This window comes from Polyodon spathula, chromosome 1 (assembly GCF_017654505.1).
Source record: "Polyodon spathula isolate WHYD16114869_AA chromosome 1, ASM1765450v1, whole genome shotgun sequence".
NCBI classification, from domain to species: Eukaryota; Metazoa; Chordata; class Actinopteri; order Acipenseriformes; family Polyodontidae; genus Polyodon; species Polyodon spathula.
The window spans coordinates 49,695,990-49,713,746 of NC_054534.1; the positions used below are offsets into that span (position 1 = coordinate 49,695,990).

Here is a 17,757-nt window from a genome sequence, read left to right on the forward strand (position 1 = left end):
TTACTCAAAAAGTACCATCTGAAAGCACATCTGGAGTTTGCCAGAAAGCATGAGAGTGACCCAGCTGCGATGTGGGAAAAGGTTTTGTGGTCAGATGAGACCAAGATAGAACTTTTTGGCCAAAACTCAAAGCGCTATGTGTGGCACAAACCTAACACTGACCATGCCTCAGGACACACCATCCCTACAGTGAAGTATGGTGGTGGCAGCATCATGCTGTGGGGATGCTTCTCATCAGCAGGGACTGGGCATCTTGTTACAATTGAAGGAAGAATGGATGGAGCAAAATACAGGAAAATACTGCAAGAGAATCTGCTTCAGTCCACATAAAAACTGAAGCTTGGGAGGAAATTCACCTTTCAGCAGGACAATGATCCCAAGCACAAGGCCAAAGCAACATTGGAGTGGCTCAAGAACAAAAAGGTGAATGTCCTACAGTGACCCAGTCAAAGTCCTGATCTCAATCCCATTGAGAATCTGTGGCACTATTTGAAAATTGCAGTCCAGAAGCGTCGTCCAACCAACCTGAACAACCTGGAGCAAATCTGCCAAGAAGAATGGGCCAAAATCTCTCCGACACTGTGTGCAAAGCTGGTACATACTTACCCCAAAAGACTTAAAGCTGTATTTCAGTGAAAGGTGGCTCTACCAAATATTAATGTGTGGGGGTTGAATACTTATGCAAGCAAGATATTTCAGTTTTTTATTTTTCTTAAAAAGAAAAAGAGTATACGGGACTGATGTTCGCTTCACTAGTGATTACTAAAAAAACAAAAAAAACCATAAGAACATAAGAAAGTTTACAAACAAGAGGAGGCCATTCGGCCCATCTTGCTCGCTTGGTTGTTAGTAGCTTATTGATCCCAGAATCTCATTAAGCAGCTTCTTGAAGGATCCCAGGGTGTCAGCTTCAACAACATTACTGGGGAGTTGATTCCAGACCCTCACTATTCTCTGTGTAAAAAAGTGCCTCCTATTTTCTGTTCGGAATGCCCCTTTGTCTAATATCCATTTGTGACCCCTGGTCCTTGTTTCTTTTTTCAGGTCGAAAAAGTCCCTTGGGTCGACACTGTCAATACCTTTGAGAATTTCGAATGCTTGAATTAGGTTCCCGCGTAGTCTTCTTTGTTCAAGACAGAAGAGATTCAATTCTTTTAGCCTGTCTGCATATGACATGCCTTTTAAACCTGGAATAATTCTGGTCGCTCTTCTTTGCACTCTTTCTAGAGCACCAATATCTTTTTTATAGTGAGGTGACCAGAACTGAATACAATATTCAAGATGAGGTCTTACTAATGCATTGTACAGTTTTAACATTATTTCCCTTGATTTAAATTTAACATTTTTCATAATGTATCCGAGCATCTTGTTGGCCTTTTGCGTGCAGTACCTTACACTTTTCTCTATTTAATGTCATTTGCCATGTGTCTGCCCAGTTCTGAATCTTGTCTAGATCATTTTGAATGACATTTGCTGCTGCAGCAGTGTTTGCCACTCCTCCTATTTTTGTGTCTTCTGCGAATTTAACAAGTTTGCTTACTATACCAGAATCTAAATCATTGATGTACATTAGGAATAGCAGAGGAACTAATACTGATCCCTGTGGTACTCCACTGGTTACCACACTCCATTCTGAGGTTTCTCCTCTAATCAGTGCTTTCTGTTTTCTACATGTTAACCACTCCCTAATCCATATACATGTGTTTCCTTGAATCCCTACAGTGTTCAGTTTGAGAATGAGTCTTTTATGTGGGACTTTGTCAAAAGCTTTCTGGAAATCTAAATAAGCCATGTCATATGCATTGCAATTATGTCATTGATGACATTCAATGTCCCGGGAAGTCTTACAGATTTCCCAGGACAGCTGGCTCAAAAAGACAACAACCTAGGCAAAACCAGAACGGATGACAACCCTATTAGTAACTGAAGACTTCCGATTGCTGGGAGCTTTAGGAATATAATCGTATTTATGGTTTTTCTTTCATGGGAATTATTGCACTTATAACTTGTTATATCAATACCATTTATGAAAATAACTGGTATTGTCCTATTTATAAAATGTTATGTGATTTAAAAGAAAAGGTCATTTAGCAGGTATTGCATTTATCACTTTAAAATAATCCCCACTTTTAATCATTATATTTCTTTTGTTCATTAATTTGATTTATGTCCACAAGTCACACCTGTCATTTAACAAAACAGAATGTTATTTCTCCATTAATTAATTTAAATGCAATGATTTATTCTTAGATAATGAGTTGATTATTCCAAATGATACTGCTATGTGGAGAGGCATTATGCTTTAAGCAGTCGTCATTTAATTTAGAGCCTGTCTATGAAAATGTGAGTTTGACAGGTAATTTATTACAACTAAAATTGGAGGATTAAAAAAAAAAAAAAAAAAAAAACACACCTAAGCGCAACAGAAAGTTATTCAACTGCAACAGAATACTTCTTTCACTGTTTACAAAAGCACGTAGTACTGAACAGCGCAGGACAGCAAATACGCGTCATCTCCAGGGCAACGATGAACACAATGCCATAAAACTATGTAACAAGGGGAACTAAACACTGTAGATTTCTTTTCCTGGTTACCTTTAGTACTTACATTTGCAGGGAAAAAATACAAATATTAGTAGTAAACGTGTTGTGCTAGGTCACTTGTTTTTCTTGGGATATTTTTAAACTTATTGTATTCGACACTTTTATCGCTATTATTATTATTATTATTATTATTATTATTATTATTATTATTATTATTATTATTATTATTGTTTTATTTCGATATGTATGACAGGGCTCATAGACTGACCGATGTTACTGTGGGAAGTACAACACCTAATTTGGGGCCTGGATCATATGATGTTTCGCAGGTGCTAATAGAAAAAGCAGGTAAGGACGTTTTGTAATGGGTCGGTACTGTACAGTCTGTGAGCAACTCCGTAAGTTTTTTGTTTGTTTATTTGCCCTATGCAATACACAATAGTGAAAATGTGAAAACGGAAAAAAATAGGATATGGATGTACACAGGGCTTAAATTATCATGGAATATTTCCTGGAGCTCAACCGCTTAATAAGACAAACGCATAATATTCAGCTTTATAACTTGGTAGAATAGACTGTTATACGGTGCTCTTTATAACTGCTTTTAAAAACAAACATGAGAGGCTTCACAATCCAGTGCCCTCTTTGCCCCAGTGGTTCTTATTGTACTGTAGATGCAGGTGGCTGATTTGGCAGCAGCCAATACTTCGTAAACAGGTCCAAAAAATAAAAAAAAGAAGCCAAAATACACAACAATTTGGTATTGAAACGTTATTGATTAAAATGCACATATGTGTCGGATAAATACCACAATCAGTAGCATTTAATTGTCAACTATCTTCTATTTTAAATGACCATACTATTGCTGTATATAAAAGCACGTATTATCAATAAATCTGAATCTCTAAAGCAATGTCGATGCTGAAATGTTAATAGAAACGCCGTTCGCTATTTGTGTGACTTTCCTTTAGAATACTTTGCAATTTGTGAGTCAGGGAACATGTCTCTGCATATGTAACTTTCTTGATCTCTGTTTTTCCTTTGGTAACGAAAGATGTCGATGAAGCGCTTGTTTTCCGACAGTCAGTGGCTTTTTGGTGATTTTGGGATCTCACGTGCTACAACACATCATTCTTGCTCCCATTGCATAGTTTACAGAAAGTCTGCTTTTTACCAGTGTTGCTTAGGATTATGTGAGTATATGTTGTTGTCCAAGAAGCTTGACATTAGTATATTTTTTTCTACCGATAGGTATTATTGCCTCCAGCACTGAATGCATGCCTGCCATAGGCTTCCCCTGGGTCCTAAACCTTGCTGAAAGTAAAGGTTTGCTGGAATAAGGGGATTAACAGTACAGATTTGAGCAAAATATGGGAGAAAATCTATCCTGGGTGTTGTCTGGGTGAAGTATCCAAAACACGTTTTTAATGCACTTATGGAAACTATGTTCCATGGTTGTAGTTTATCATATTTAAATGGGAAAGTAAACAACGTTTTTGGGTATTATTTTTTAATTTTTATTTATTTGTAAGAGTGAAATGGGTAAACGGGTGGTAGATTGTTTTCTTATGTGTGTTATTTCAGAAAAGAAAATAAGCTTTTTAGAAAAATAAAATACGTTTGAAAACAAGGGTATACAGTTTGTTATATTCTTTATTTCAGAAAAATAAAAGGAGCAGTAAAATGGGTGAAAACAAAATGGGTACAAAAATAAAAAACGTTTAAATTAGGGGAAGAAAAACAAAAATGTATAGTGTTGAAAAATAAAGCAAGCTTGAAAATGTGAAAAAACTAAAATGTATCAAGTATTGAAAAATAAAATGAGTAAAAAGGGAAAATAAAAATGTATAAAGTGTTGAAAAAATATGGCAACCTTGAAAATTGTTAAAAACAAGTACATTACACAGAGAAGGGTGTCTGTTTTAAAAAAAGGCAGTGTTTTAAAATTAACAAGGATCAGATGCTGTATGTACAGAGCTTAATAGACCTTTACAGAAGTAAACTGACACAGGCTGGTCTTAAACAGATAAATGTGGCTGTTGAAAAAAGACAAAATGTTTAAAATAAAGAACAACCTGTTTAAGAAATGTAAATACTTATTAACCCAACACATAAATAAATACACAAATAAACAAATACAATGTGAGAACCTGTATACATTGTTACGTTTATATTTTAAAAACCTTATGTCCTTATTTATTTTATACAGCTTGAGACCCAAGCACGTGTAAAGCAACACACAGCGCTTCTGAAATGTTCCTACAAAGTGTCTTGAGTTTAAATATTAAAAAGCCCAATAAAAAAATAATACAAACCTTGACTACCAGCTGCCATTATGCTAGTCTTGTTACAATGTATTTGCTTAAAAAACATTTTTAAAATAAAATGCTACACATCTTAAATGTGTCTGTGTTTGTCTGTGTCTGAGGCAAAGAGAACACTGTAATACACTAAACTGTGCGCCGCATGGAAGATAAAAACTAGGGGCCCAGTACTGGCTAACAGAATTGCTGGTCATGTGCTAAGGGTGCTGCTGGTCGCTCAGTTTAGAAGATAAGAAACGGTCCAGAACCAATGGCGAATCGTTGCAGTAAATGGTAAAAATAAGTTTTAACTGCAGTGCAGTTACTTAAAAATGAAAAACTATTTAAAAGGGGAGAAATGTGAAAAAAATGTTACAAAATAAGGTGCAACCTGTTTAAGAAATGTACATGCCTAACCCAACACATAAATACATAAATAAATAAATAAATAAAATAATAATAATGTGAGACCCTGTATACATTGTTAGTTAACATTTTAAAAACCCTTATAGCATTATTTGTTTTACACAGCTGGATGTACAAGCACGTGTAAAACAGCACAGTCAGCTTCTGAAATGTCCGTACCAAGTGTCTTGAGTTTAAAAAATTTAAATGTCCAAAAAAAAAGAATACAAACCTTGACTATCGGCTGCCGCTATGTAGACTTGTTACAATGTATTTACTTAAACTGAAGAAAAAGAAGTTTTAAAATAAAACACTAAAAACCTTTTCTGTGTCAGTGCTTGTGTGTATCTTAACAAACTGAGAGAGAATTGCGAGTGTGGCTGACTGTTCCCCCAGTGTGCTAAGGACGTTGTGGAAGTGCCCTATCCCTTCCTATCACGTGTTTATAGTTTTTTACAGAAGTTTTACCTCTGTTAAGGACCATGTGTGTAGTTTTAAAGTAACCATTTTAAAGATTGTAGTTTCAAGTCAATTTTGATCTTAAGAAAACAAATTGTTACAGTAAAAGGGTAAATAGAGGGGAATGGTAAACAATCTCCATTTGTGACCTTGGTCCTTGTTTCTTTTTTCAGGTCGAAAAAGTCCCTTGGGTCAACATTGTCAATACCTCTTCGAATTTTGAATGCTTGAATCAGGTCGCCGCGTAGTCTTCTTTGTTCAAGACTGAACAGATTCAATTCTTTTAGCCTGTATGTCTAGGACATGTCTTTTAAACCTGGAATAATTTTGGTTAATCTTCTTTTCACTCTTTCTAGAGCAGCAATATCCTTTTTGTAGCAAGGTGACCAGAACTGAACACAATATTCTAGATAAGGTCTTACTAATGCATTGTACAGTTTTAACATTACTTCCCTTGATTTAAGTTGAACACTTTTTTCACAATATATCCAAGCATCTTGTTTGCCTTTTTTATAGGTTCCCCACACTGTCTAGATGAAGACATTTTTGAGTCAACATAAACTCCTAGGTCTATTTCATATTTTCCTTCTTCATTTTCAGTATATCCCATATGATATTTATAATGCACATTTTTATTGCCTGCATGCATTTCCTTGGATTCCTACTGCGTTCAGTTTGAGAATTAATCTTTTATGCAGGACTTTGTCAAAAGCTTTCAGGAAATCTAAATAAACCATGTCATATGCTTTGCAATTATCCATTGTTGATGTTGCATCCTCAAAAAAATCAAGCAGGTTAGTTAGACACAATCTCCCTTTCCTAAAACCACGCCGACTGTCTCCCAGGATACTGTTACTATATAGGTAATTTACCAATTTGGATCTTATTATAGTTTACATAAGTTTACATATAGTAGAAGTCAGGCTTATTGGTCTGTAGTTACCTGGTTCGGTTTTGTTTCCGTTTTTGTGGATAGGTATTACGTTTGCAATTCTCCAGTCTGTCGGTACAAGCCCTGTGTCAAGAGACTGTTGCATGATCTTGGTTAGTGGTTTGTAAATAACTTCTTTCATTTCTTTGAGTACTATTGGTAAGATCTTATCTGGCCCAGGGAATTTGTTTATTGTAAGAGCTCCTAGCACTTCTTTAGTACCCTTTAGCACTTCTGCCTCGGTTATGCTAAAGTTATTTAAAACTGGATAGAAACATGTTGACATGTGGTGCATGTTGTCCGTATCGTCCTTTGTAACAACTTGTGAAAAGTAATCATTTAATATATTATTTAATAAAACTGGATAGGAACAGGTTGACATATGGGGCATGTTGTCCGTATCCTCCTTTGTAAAAACTTGTGAAAAGTAATCATTTAATATATTTGCTGTTTTTTTTTCTTCGTTTATGATTTTGCCATTTCTATCGCTTAGACATTTAACCTCATCTTTTAATGTTCTCGTGCTGTAAGTGTCAAATTGATTAACAGAATTTGTAAACAGACCGGTACGCTTACACGATGCATAAACCAAATAGGGAGTATTTTTAAGAGAAATAGAACATGGTTGAACTGGAGATGTGCCAGTATTCAAACATCAACAATGGTTTTAGGATACATTTTAGCATGTATAGCTGCGCTGTCTGAGTATGCAGGGACTGTCCCTTTGACAAGCAAGACAGTTAAAGCGGTGGATTACACATTTCAATGCCTCCATCCAGCTGCTGGCTAAGACAGACTATGTTTAGTCCTGACAGTTGTTTGGAATATGGATGGTGGTGCATGCAGGCATTTAGTAGTACTAAATTATGTATACAAAAGCACTGAAAAGAGCTGAGTTTATCGACTTAAACAACTAGGCTAACAATCTTGCAGGCAGTGTTTTTGGGTTGTACAAGACTGTAGATGTCGTGACCTGGATTTTTTTAAGGGGACTAAGAAAATACATAGAGATCAAAGCTTTTCTGAACTGAAAAAGATTCCGATGACAAATATTTGAAAACCATTTGAGTGTTATCATTAAAGTGCTTTATAGTGTGGGAATCTTGTGGCAAAATCTATCTACATGATTTTTTGAGTACATTCACATGACTGGCCTTTTAGAAACACTTTTGTGTCATTGTGGGCTACAACTACTGGGCAGTACTGAAAATGTGGCTCTCGTAATTCAGTTGTGCTAACTGAAATTAAAAAAACAACAACAAAAAAACATTGTTTACAAAACATTTTCAAAATACGAACATTAGGTAGGCCGACTTTGGCACGCACTGTAAAACTATTACTCTTCACAGTCTTGTTCCTGGAAATGAAAGCCAAAGTTTGAAAGCCCTGAAATATAGAAAAAAAGGTTTGCTCTGTGTGTGTGTGTGTGTGTGTTTATATTTAATTTTACGATTATTTTAGTCAAGTTGAAAACATTTACAAAGCGCTGAAATGAAGAAAAAATAAACACGTTTGCTGTTCTTGTTATAGTATTAGAGGAGAAACCTCAGAATGGAGTGAAGTAACCAGTGGAATACCACAGGGATCAGTATTAGGTCCTCTGCTATTCCTAATCTGCATTAATGATTTAGATTCTGGTATAGTAAGCAAACTTGTTAAATTTGCAGACGACACAAAAATAGGAGGAGTGGCAAACACTGTTGCAGCAGCAAAGGTCATTCAAAATGATCTAGACAAGATTCAGAACTGGGCAGACACATGGCAAATGACATTTAATAAAGAAAAGTGTAAGGTACTGCACGCAGGAAATTAAAATGTGCATTATAAATATCATATGAGAGATACTGAAATTGAAGAAGGAATCTATGAAAAAGACCTAGGAGTTTTTGTTGACTCAGAAATGTCTTCATCTAGACAATGTGGGGAAGCTTAAAAAAGGCCAACAAGATGCTCGAATATATTGTGATACATTACTCTCTTTCACTGCACGAGGCTTCCTGTAGTTTTTAGATACCGTGTGGTGAGCTCTTCTGGTGCTGTAAGGAGACCCCACGGGCTCGCAGCATCGTTCTCTACGGCTATTTAATCGGCCACAGCGACCACGAAAACAAAAGAAAATCAGCTCGGGCCTAGCGCCCCTCTCAAGCCTCGGGCTCACCTAGCACGGCTGAGCTTGCCCTCGGTGACCACGTCGACTGAATCCGCTGCATACTATGGCATCGACCCGGTTTTTCCCGCCGACCTTCAGGCTTGAAGAAACAGCGCTTATCCGGCCCTGATTGACTCGGCACTGGTGTAACCTTCTTCGGCGCCACCTACAGCCCTGTGCAGACCGCACCTACCATCGACACTGAAGTCGGCACCTTTTGACTCCGTACAGGCTGTTCGGCACCGACAGCGATTTCTTCGACGCCGATCCTCTCGGCACCGGTGTCTAGCTTCGAAGCCGTCTACAGCCCGGCACCGACCGCGCTACACATCGACACCGACCTCGGCACCGATTGACTCGGCACTGACCACTCAGCGTCGACAGTGCTCTCTCCGGTGCCATTCCTGGCACTGACCACTCGGCACCGTTGAATAACTTTGGAGCTGTCTACAGCCCGGCACTGACTGCACTACACTGACAGTGGTCTCCATGATGCCGATCCCGGCACTGACTGATTCAGCACTGGTGAATAGCTTCGGAGCCGTCTACAGCCCAGCACCAACCGCGCTACCCATCGGCACCGTCCTCGGCACAGATTGACTCAGCACAGACTACTCGATCACTGCACTGAGTGCAGCAGCCCCTCCTACCATGCCAATTCAGTGCAGTCGACAGGGTCCTCCGCTAGTTTCCACTAGTGTGACCAGTGCGCGGCGAAGCTGCCCAGGCAGGACGAGCACTGGTCCTGTGCCAGATTCTTAGGGCCAGACCATCCGGCCAAAGCACTGGCAGGTGAGCTGGACTGCTCTCTGTGCAGAAAGTGCTCTAAATGAACTAAATGCAGGAGAGCAGCCCTATCCCCAGCTGAGTCTCTCTCCTGAGCCAAGGGAGAATGAGGTCAGTGGTCCAAGGGCCTCCGCAGAGGTCCTCTAGGACCCCCCCTGCTACAGTGACCAGAGAGCTCTCCGGCACACCTCGGTCACTCTCACGTTCCCCACCACCGGTACAGAGGTACATCACCTCTCGGGAGGCGAGATGGTCACCGCTGAGGCAGTAATGCTCGAGGGGACACTAACCAGAGGACAGGCGGTTGCCATGCAGGCACTGCTCCCCTTCCCCGCACAGGCGCAGACGATCCCCGTTGGAGACACCCAAACTCAGCTCAGCGGTGCTTTGCAGAGCTAGTGGAGACTGTAAGGGTTCACCAGACGATGCTAGAGACACTACTAAAATCGCAGGGCAGACTGCCCCCTACCACCGGGCAGCCACAACTTCCACAGTCTTGTTCTCTATCCCCAACACCTAGACCTCCTAGCCCAGACGAGCTGTCCTTCATGGCGTCGACATCAGACGTATGGGCACCCACAGCAAGCCCTTCTTTATGCCAGGACTTCCTCTCTGCACACTGCAGGAGCCCAAGAAGTGGGGATAGGCACATTCCTCACTATCAGGGACACGGTCACGGTATTGGTGCAAGGTTCCACCTTCACCAAGGAGAATAAGAACCCAACCTGCCCGTCTAAGCCTTCCAGGACAACGGATGTCATGCTAAAGACCCGTGGAGACCGAGGATGGCATTACTGGATTCCCCCATTACACCGGGGCAGACATTTGGGGCGACCATTGATGTGAGCCTTGAGAGGTCCCACAAGGCCACGGAGGTCGCCTCCATATTCTCGTGCCTTCCATAAGCACATAAGAACATAAGAAAGTTTACAAACGAGAGGAGGCCATTCGGCCCATCTTGCTCGTTTGGTTGTTAGTAGCTTATTGATCCCAAAATCTCATCAAGCAGCTTCTTGAAGGATCCCAGGGTGTCAGCTTCAACAACATTACTGGGGAGTTGATTCCAGACCCTCACAATTCTCTGTGTAAAAAAGTGTCTCCTATTTTCTGTTCTGAATGCCCCTTTTTCTAAACTCCATTTGTGACCCCTGGTCCTTGTTTCTTTTTTCAGGCTGAAAAAGTCCCTTGGGTCGACACTGTCAATACCTTTTAGAATTTTGAATGCTTGAATTAGGTCGCCACGTAGTCTTCTTTGTTCAAGACTGAACAGATTCAATTCTTTTAGCCTGTCTGCATATGACATGCCTTTTAAGCCCGGAATAATTCTGGTCGCTCTTCTTTGCACTCTTTCTAGAGCAGCAATATCTTTTTTATAGCGAGGTGACCAGAACTGAACACAATATTCAAGATGAGGTCTTACTAGTGCATTGTACAGTTTTAATATTACTTCCCTTGATTTAAATTCAACACTTTTCACAATGTATCCGAGCATCTTGTTAGCCTTTTTTATAGCTTCCCCACATTGTCTAGATGAAGACATTTCTGAGTCAACAAAAACTCCTAGGTCTTTTTCATAGATTCCTTCTCCAATTTCAATATCTCCCATATGATATTTATAATGTACATTTTTATTTCCTGCGTGCAGTACCTTACACTTTTCTCTATTAAATGTCATTTGCCATGTGTCTGCCCAGTTCTGAATCTTGTCTAGATCATTTTGAATGACCTTTGCTGCTGCAACAGTGTTTGCCACTCCTCCTACTTTAGTGTCGTCTGCAAATTTAACAAGTTTGCTTACTATACCAGAATCTAAATCATTAATGTAGATTAGGAATAGCAGAGGACCTAATACTGATCCCTGTGGTACACCGCTGGTTACCACACTCCATTCTGAGGTTTTTCCTCTAATCAGTACTTTCTGTTTTCTACATGTTAACCACTCCCTAATCCATGTACATGTGTTTCCTTGAATCCCAACTGCGTTCAGTTTGAGAATTAATCTTTTGTGCGGGACTTTGTCAAAAGCTTTCTGGAAATCTAAATAAACCATGTCATATGCTTTGCAATTATCCATTATCGATGTTGCATCCTCAAAAAAATCAAGCAAGTTAGTTAGGCACGATCTCCCTTTCCTAAAACCATGTTGACTATCTCCCAGTACCCTGTTACCATATAGGTAATTTTCCATTTTGGATCTTATTATAGTTTCCATAAGTTTGCATATAATAGAAGTCAGGCTTACTGGTCTGTAGTTACCTGGTTCAGTTTTGTTTCCCTTTTTGTGGATCGGTATTACGTTTGCAATTTTCCAGTCTGTCGGTACCACCCCTGTGTCAAGAGACTGCTGCATGATCTTGGTTAGCGGTTTGTAAATTACTTCTTTCATTTCTTTGAGTACTACTGGGAGGATCTCATCCGGCCCAGGGGATTTGTTTATTTTAAGAGCTCCTAGTCCCTTTAACACTTCTGCCTCAGTTATGCTAAAGTTATTTAAAACTGGATAGGAACTGGATGACATGTGGGGCATGTTGTCAGTATCTTCCTTTGTAAAAACTTGTGAAAAGTAATCATTTAACATATTTGCTATTTTTTTTTCTTCATCTACGATTTTGCCATTTGTATCTCTTAAACATTTAATCTCCTCTTTGAATGTTCTCTTGCTGTTGTAATATTGGAAAAACATTTTGGAATTGGTTTTAGCTCCCTTAGCAATGTTCATTTCTATTTCTCTCTTGGCCTTTCTAACTTCCTTTTTGACTTGCGTTTGCAGTTCTGTGTACTCTTTCTGCGTACTTTCTTTTTGGTCCTTTTTTAATGCTCTATAAAGTGCCTTTTTTCGCTGAATATTTTTTTTAATTGATCTATTAAACCATTTTGGCAATTTAGTTTTACATTTAGATTTGTCTACTTTAGGGATATAATTGTTTTGCGCCTCTAGTACTACATTTTTGAAGAATAACCATCCTTCTTCTGTGGGTGTTTTCTCTATTTTACTCCAATCTACTTCTGTTAGTCTCTGTTTCATACCTTCATAGTTTGCTTTTCTAAAATTGTAAACCTTAGCTTTAGTCATTTCTTTTGGGGATTTAAAAAACACTTCAAATGAGACCATGTTGTGGTCTGAGTTTGCCAGTGGTTCTCTGACCTCTGTTTTAGTTATTCTATCTTCGTTATTTGAAAAGACTAAATCAAGGCATGCCTCCCCTCTAGTGGGTGCCTTCACAAATTGTGTTAGGAAGCAGTCATTTGTCATTTCCACCATTTCTATTTCATCCTTCGCGCTACCCACCGGGTTTTCCCATTTTATTTGGGGGAAGTTGAAATCCCCCATTAGTATGGCTTCTCCTTTGCTACACACATTTCTAATGTCATTGTATAACAGATTATTTTGCTCACCGTCTGAATCTGGCGGTCTATAGCATGCTCCTATTATTATGCCTTTTGAATTTTTGTCTGTTATTCTGACCCATATTGATTCGGTTTTATTTTCTTTGTCCAGGTTTAACACCTGGGCTTCAAGACTGTTTCTTATGTATAGCGCTACCCCTCCTCCTCTTCTGTCCTGCCTGTCTTTCCTATACAGTGTATACCCACAAATATTATATTCGTCCCCATCACTCTCAGATAACCACGTTTCTGTAACACCTATCACATCATAGTTACCTGTTAGTGCAGTAGCTTCAAGTTCTAGAATTTTGTTTCTGATACTTCTAGCATTTAGATAAATACATTTAATGGTTGTCTTACCTGAGTTGTTGTTCTTGTTTTGATGCGGTCTCCCTTCTGTTTTTTTGTTGATTTCTCCCCCCTTCCTTTCTAGTTTAAATGCTTCCGAACCTGCTCGAGGATCTTTTCTCCGAGTAGACTAGTTCCCTTGTTATTTAAATGCAGTCCATCCCGTCTATACAGATAGTCCTCGTTGTAGAATGTGGTCCAATGATCAAGATAGGTGAAGCCTTCCCGTGTGCACCACGTCTTCAGCCATTCGTTTTGATTAATTATTTCCAGCTGTCCATATGGTCCTTTGCAAGGTGCGGGTAGTATACCAGAAAATACCACAGTTTTGGTTTTTCTCTTTTAATTTCCTTCCTAGCTCTCTGAATTTGTTTTGCAGGGATTTTGGTCTGTCTCTTCCAATGTTGTTTGTACCGATGTGGACGACTACTACCGGGTCGTCTCCTGTTCGTTCTAGGAGCCTGTCCACGTTTTCAGTGATGTGCTTGACCGAGGCTCCTGGAAGGCAGCACACTGTTGTAGTAAGGGGGTCCAAACTGCAAATTGAACTTGCTGTGTTTCTCAATATGGAGTCCCCAACAATCATGACCTCCCTTCTTTTTGCTGTCTGGTCACCACTGTCAATAGGGTCCTGGATGTTGTTCCTTTCATTCTCTTGTTGTTGGTTCTGCTCATCAAAATTCTGAAGTGACTCAAATCTGTTGGTTGTTTTGATTTCTGGTGGTTGTGTTTGACGAAGTTTCTTTTTTTCCCTGCTTCTGCCTACCTGAACCCAGCTGTTCTGACCTTCTATCTCCCTGGTGGCTTTCAGTCTGTTAGGGGTGATGCAGACTTCCATGAATTGTGGGTGTGCCAGTTCCTCAAGATCCTGTTGCTGTCTCACTTCTTCCAGCTCCATTTCTAGCATACTTACTAGTTTATGCAAATCCTGGATCGCGCGGCACTTTACGCACACTTGGTTTAGCTCCGCTGGGTTTTCTCGGATTTCCCACATCAAGCAGGTGTCACAGATTACTGGCTTGAAGACCATGTTGAGGTTTTTTTTGAAGTTTAGTTTCTTCTGCAGCTGTCAGCCTGCTTTCAAACTGCTTCGAAACTGCTCTGTACTTTTCCACGCCTGTACTTCTCCCACTCGCTGTCGCTTCCACTCGTTGTCGCTGGGAAGACTGCCTCGTTTAACTGCGTTGTTCTGCTCTGCTGTTGGCTCCTCCCCTCGCCCGTGTCTCAAAACGGCGCTGAATTTGAATCAGCTGCTCCGAGTTTCAGCTTGTTTGTTATCAGAAAAAAACACGCGGCTGTTTGACTTTGAGCTGCTGGAGCATGCGGGAGCAGGCTACGGGACGCAACGCTGGAGCACGAGGGAGCAGGGAACAGGATGCGGGAGCAGGGTAGGGCACGGGGGAGCAGGCTAGAGGACGCGGGATCAGGTTAGAGCACGCTGGAGCAGGGTGCAGGATTGGGGAGCAGGGTGGAGGACGCGGGTGCAGGCTACAGGGTGGAGCATGTGGGAGCAGGGTGGAGCACGTGGGAGCAGGGTACAGCTGAGAACAATTTAGCAGGGTTCACCATAGTGGAGCAAAGTACAGCGACCGGGAGCAGTGTACCGTTCATGGGAGAAATATACAGCACAGGGGACCAGAAGAATGGTCCAGCACATTGGAGTAGGGTATAGCACAGGAGGTGCAGGGTGCAGCACATTGGTGCAGGATACTATGTAACAAACTCATCTCTAGAGGTCAATCAAAATTATTCTATATTACCTGATCACAATTATATTCCCACCCGCAATAGGCCTTACATTACAAAAGGTAGGCGAGCTGAGTGCCACTTCCAAGAAATAAACGCTGGGTAAGACAGTAGTGATTCCAATCAAACAAGCCAAACAGAGAATAGCAATACTGGACAACAATAAAACTGGCAGCAAAAAAAAATAAAAAAATAAATCACATCCCCACAAAATCAATGAATGTATCAATTGGCCCAAAAAATGAGTCTCCAATTTGAGTCCTTGATCGTCAAATGAGCAGAGCCCCCAAAAAATAAAATAAAACTAAATTAAAAAACAGAAAACAAAAGATAAAAAAAAAGAAAAAAAGAAAGTCCCCAGGCTGTACCTGAATCAAAACTTGCTATTTGACCAGAACAAAGTTATATAACAAATCCAGGTTATTAAGGAAAAAACACTAGAAAAATAAAAAAAAAATAGTTCATTAAAAAAAAAAGAAAGAAAAGTAATCCAGCAACGAAAAAAGTAGTAAATTGGTTAGATCTCACCCAGCATTAGGAACCAATACACCACAAAATTACTCTGGTTTGGAAATGCCCATCCAACAAACGATTTACCAATGGAGGGGTAGCTTGGACGAATATTCCGTTTAAATCCCAGGGTAAAATATGAACGACTTGTTGAGCCAATGAACAGTAATCCAGAGGGTGGACATAAAGATTTCAATATATCTCTATTAATTTTCAAACTCAGTTAAACATGTTAATTGCAGCATTGATCGGCTTTTTGATATATCCTTAAGTGTTTTCTTTATTCTTCAAAAGCAGTAACTTAGTAAATACTTTTTCTACAAACACACACACACACAGCACACCCTTCTCTCTTCTCTCTACACAAAAACTGACTCCCTTTTAACCAGTCAGGTGTTTGTAATAGAAATACCCAAGTGTCTTAACGAGACAAAGATAATAAATTAAAGCAGAACCAGGCCATTGTTATAAGGACACGTAAACAATTAACTTGATTCACTCATTGCCCCCTATGGTTCTCTATGGAGTAAGACAGGGGTCCCCTGGCAGTAGACACGCTAGCCCACCCCTGGCCACAGGGGCTCTTGTATGCATTCTCTCCGCTAACATTATTACCCCTAACACTAGAGAGGATCAGGTGGAGAGAGGACAGGTTCTGCTGGTTGCACCCAGATGGCAGAGGCACCCCTAGATTGCTCTCCTCTCCGACATGTTGTCGGGTCAACCGTGGCAGCTCCCGTTACACAAGGACCTCCTGAGCCAAGGGGAGGGGCTATTATGGCACCCGAACCCAGCCCAGCTCCAACTCTGGGTCTGGCCATTGAACAGAGCCGTCTATCCAGACTGGGTTTGCCAGATGCAGTAGTAGAGACACCACAGTCAGCTAGGGCGCCGAGCACTAGAGCCGAGTATTCATATAAATGGAAAGTTTTCCAAAACTGGTGCATTTCTGAAGGTCACGATCCAGTGACAGGCCCTATTGAGACAATATTAACCTTCTTACAACAACTGTTTGATGCGGGGAAAATCCACTTCCACTCTGACGGTCTACCTGGCAGCAATATCAGTGCGTCATGACAAATGTCATTGGCAGTGCAATTTCTTAAAGGGGCTCAGAGGCTTTTTCCTCCCATGAAAAGCATGGTCCCGAAGTGGAATCTGGAACTGGTACTGCAGGTCCTTATGGGTCCCCCTTTTGCACCCATGGCGTCAGCAGAGCTGTGCCCTGTCTCCTTGAAGGTGGCGTTTCTAATAGCTATTCCATCTGCCAGACGAGTAAGTGAGCTTTATGCGCTATCTATCGATGACAAATCCAGCCTTTTGCCAAAGGTGGTCTCATCATTCCATATTAACCAACCGGTGGTTTTGGAAACTTTCAGACCTCCCCCGCATGAGTCAGTGGAGGACTGTAGACAGCACACGCTTTGCGCGGTCTGGGTTCTGTGTTGTTACCTTGATAGGACGCCTTCCTGGAGACAGTCCAACCAGCTGTTCGTCTGCTATGGGTCCTGCTGTAGAGGTCAGGCTCTATCGAAGCAACGTCTAGCGCACTGGGTGGCAGATGCTATATGCTTGGAATATGAACAGATGGACTTCCCCTTACCGGGGGATATTACGGCCCTATCTACAAGGAGACAGGCAACTTCGTGGGCTTTCCTTCATGGCGCCTACTTAGATGAGCTATGCAATGCTGCTACATGGACAGGTAGTCAGACATTTGTGCGTTTTTACCGCCTTGATGTGGCAAACCGTACGAGACCCTCTCTGGGCTCTAGGGTGTTGCAGGTGGCATGCACTTAGGCGTCTTGTGGGCTCTGTTGCTATCGCCGTGAGGCTGTACTGTCGGTAATCTGGAGCAATGATAGCTTTGGTACAGCTTCCCATTTGGTAATGGTTGTCATTCCATTGAAAGGGGAACGTTAGGTTATTACCATAACCCTGGTTCCCTGAAAGAGAATGACATCCATTACCCTTCAAGGTAGTGTCCCCAGCATACCTCTGATTTCGAAAGACAATGGCGATATGTTACTGTGTGGACATCCCTCTTCAATACGAGATGGGAGGGACTTCCCCCTCACAGAAGGGCCCTGATAGGGCAGCTTTTTTATATATGCTCAGTGATTGACAGTGGGCTGTTTTCTGTTCGGTAATGGTTGTCATTCTCTTTCAGGGAACCAGGGTTATGGTAA

General features: G+C 40.9%; 1 protein-coding gene across 1 annotated transcript in view; it reads left to right on the forward strand.

Moving 5' to 3' along the window:
• Positions 1–2,779: 2,779 nt before the first annotated feature.
• Positions 2,780–17,757, forward strand: part of stpg2 (sperm-tail PG-rich repeat containing 2) — a 219,172-nt gene continuing 204,194 nt past the window's right edge. Inside the window, exon 1 of the mRNA XM_041257083.1 lies at positions 2,780–2,892. Within this exon, the coding sequence (XP_041113017.1) occupies positions 2,787–2,892 (106 nt within the window). The 5' untranslated portion in view covers positions 2,780–2,786. The remainder of the gene's footprint in view (positions 2,893–17,757) is intronic.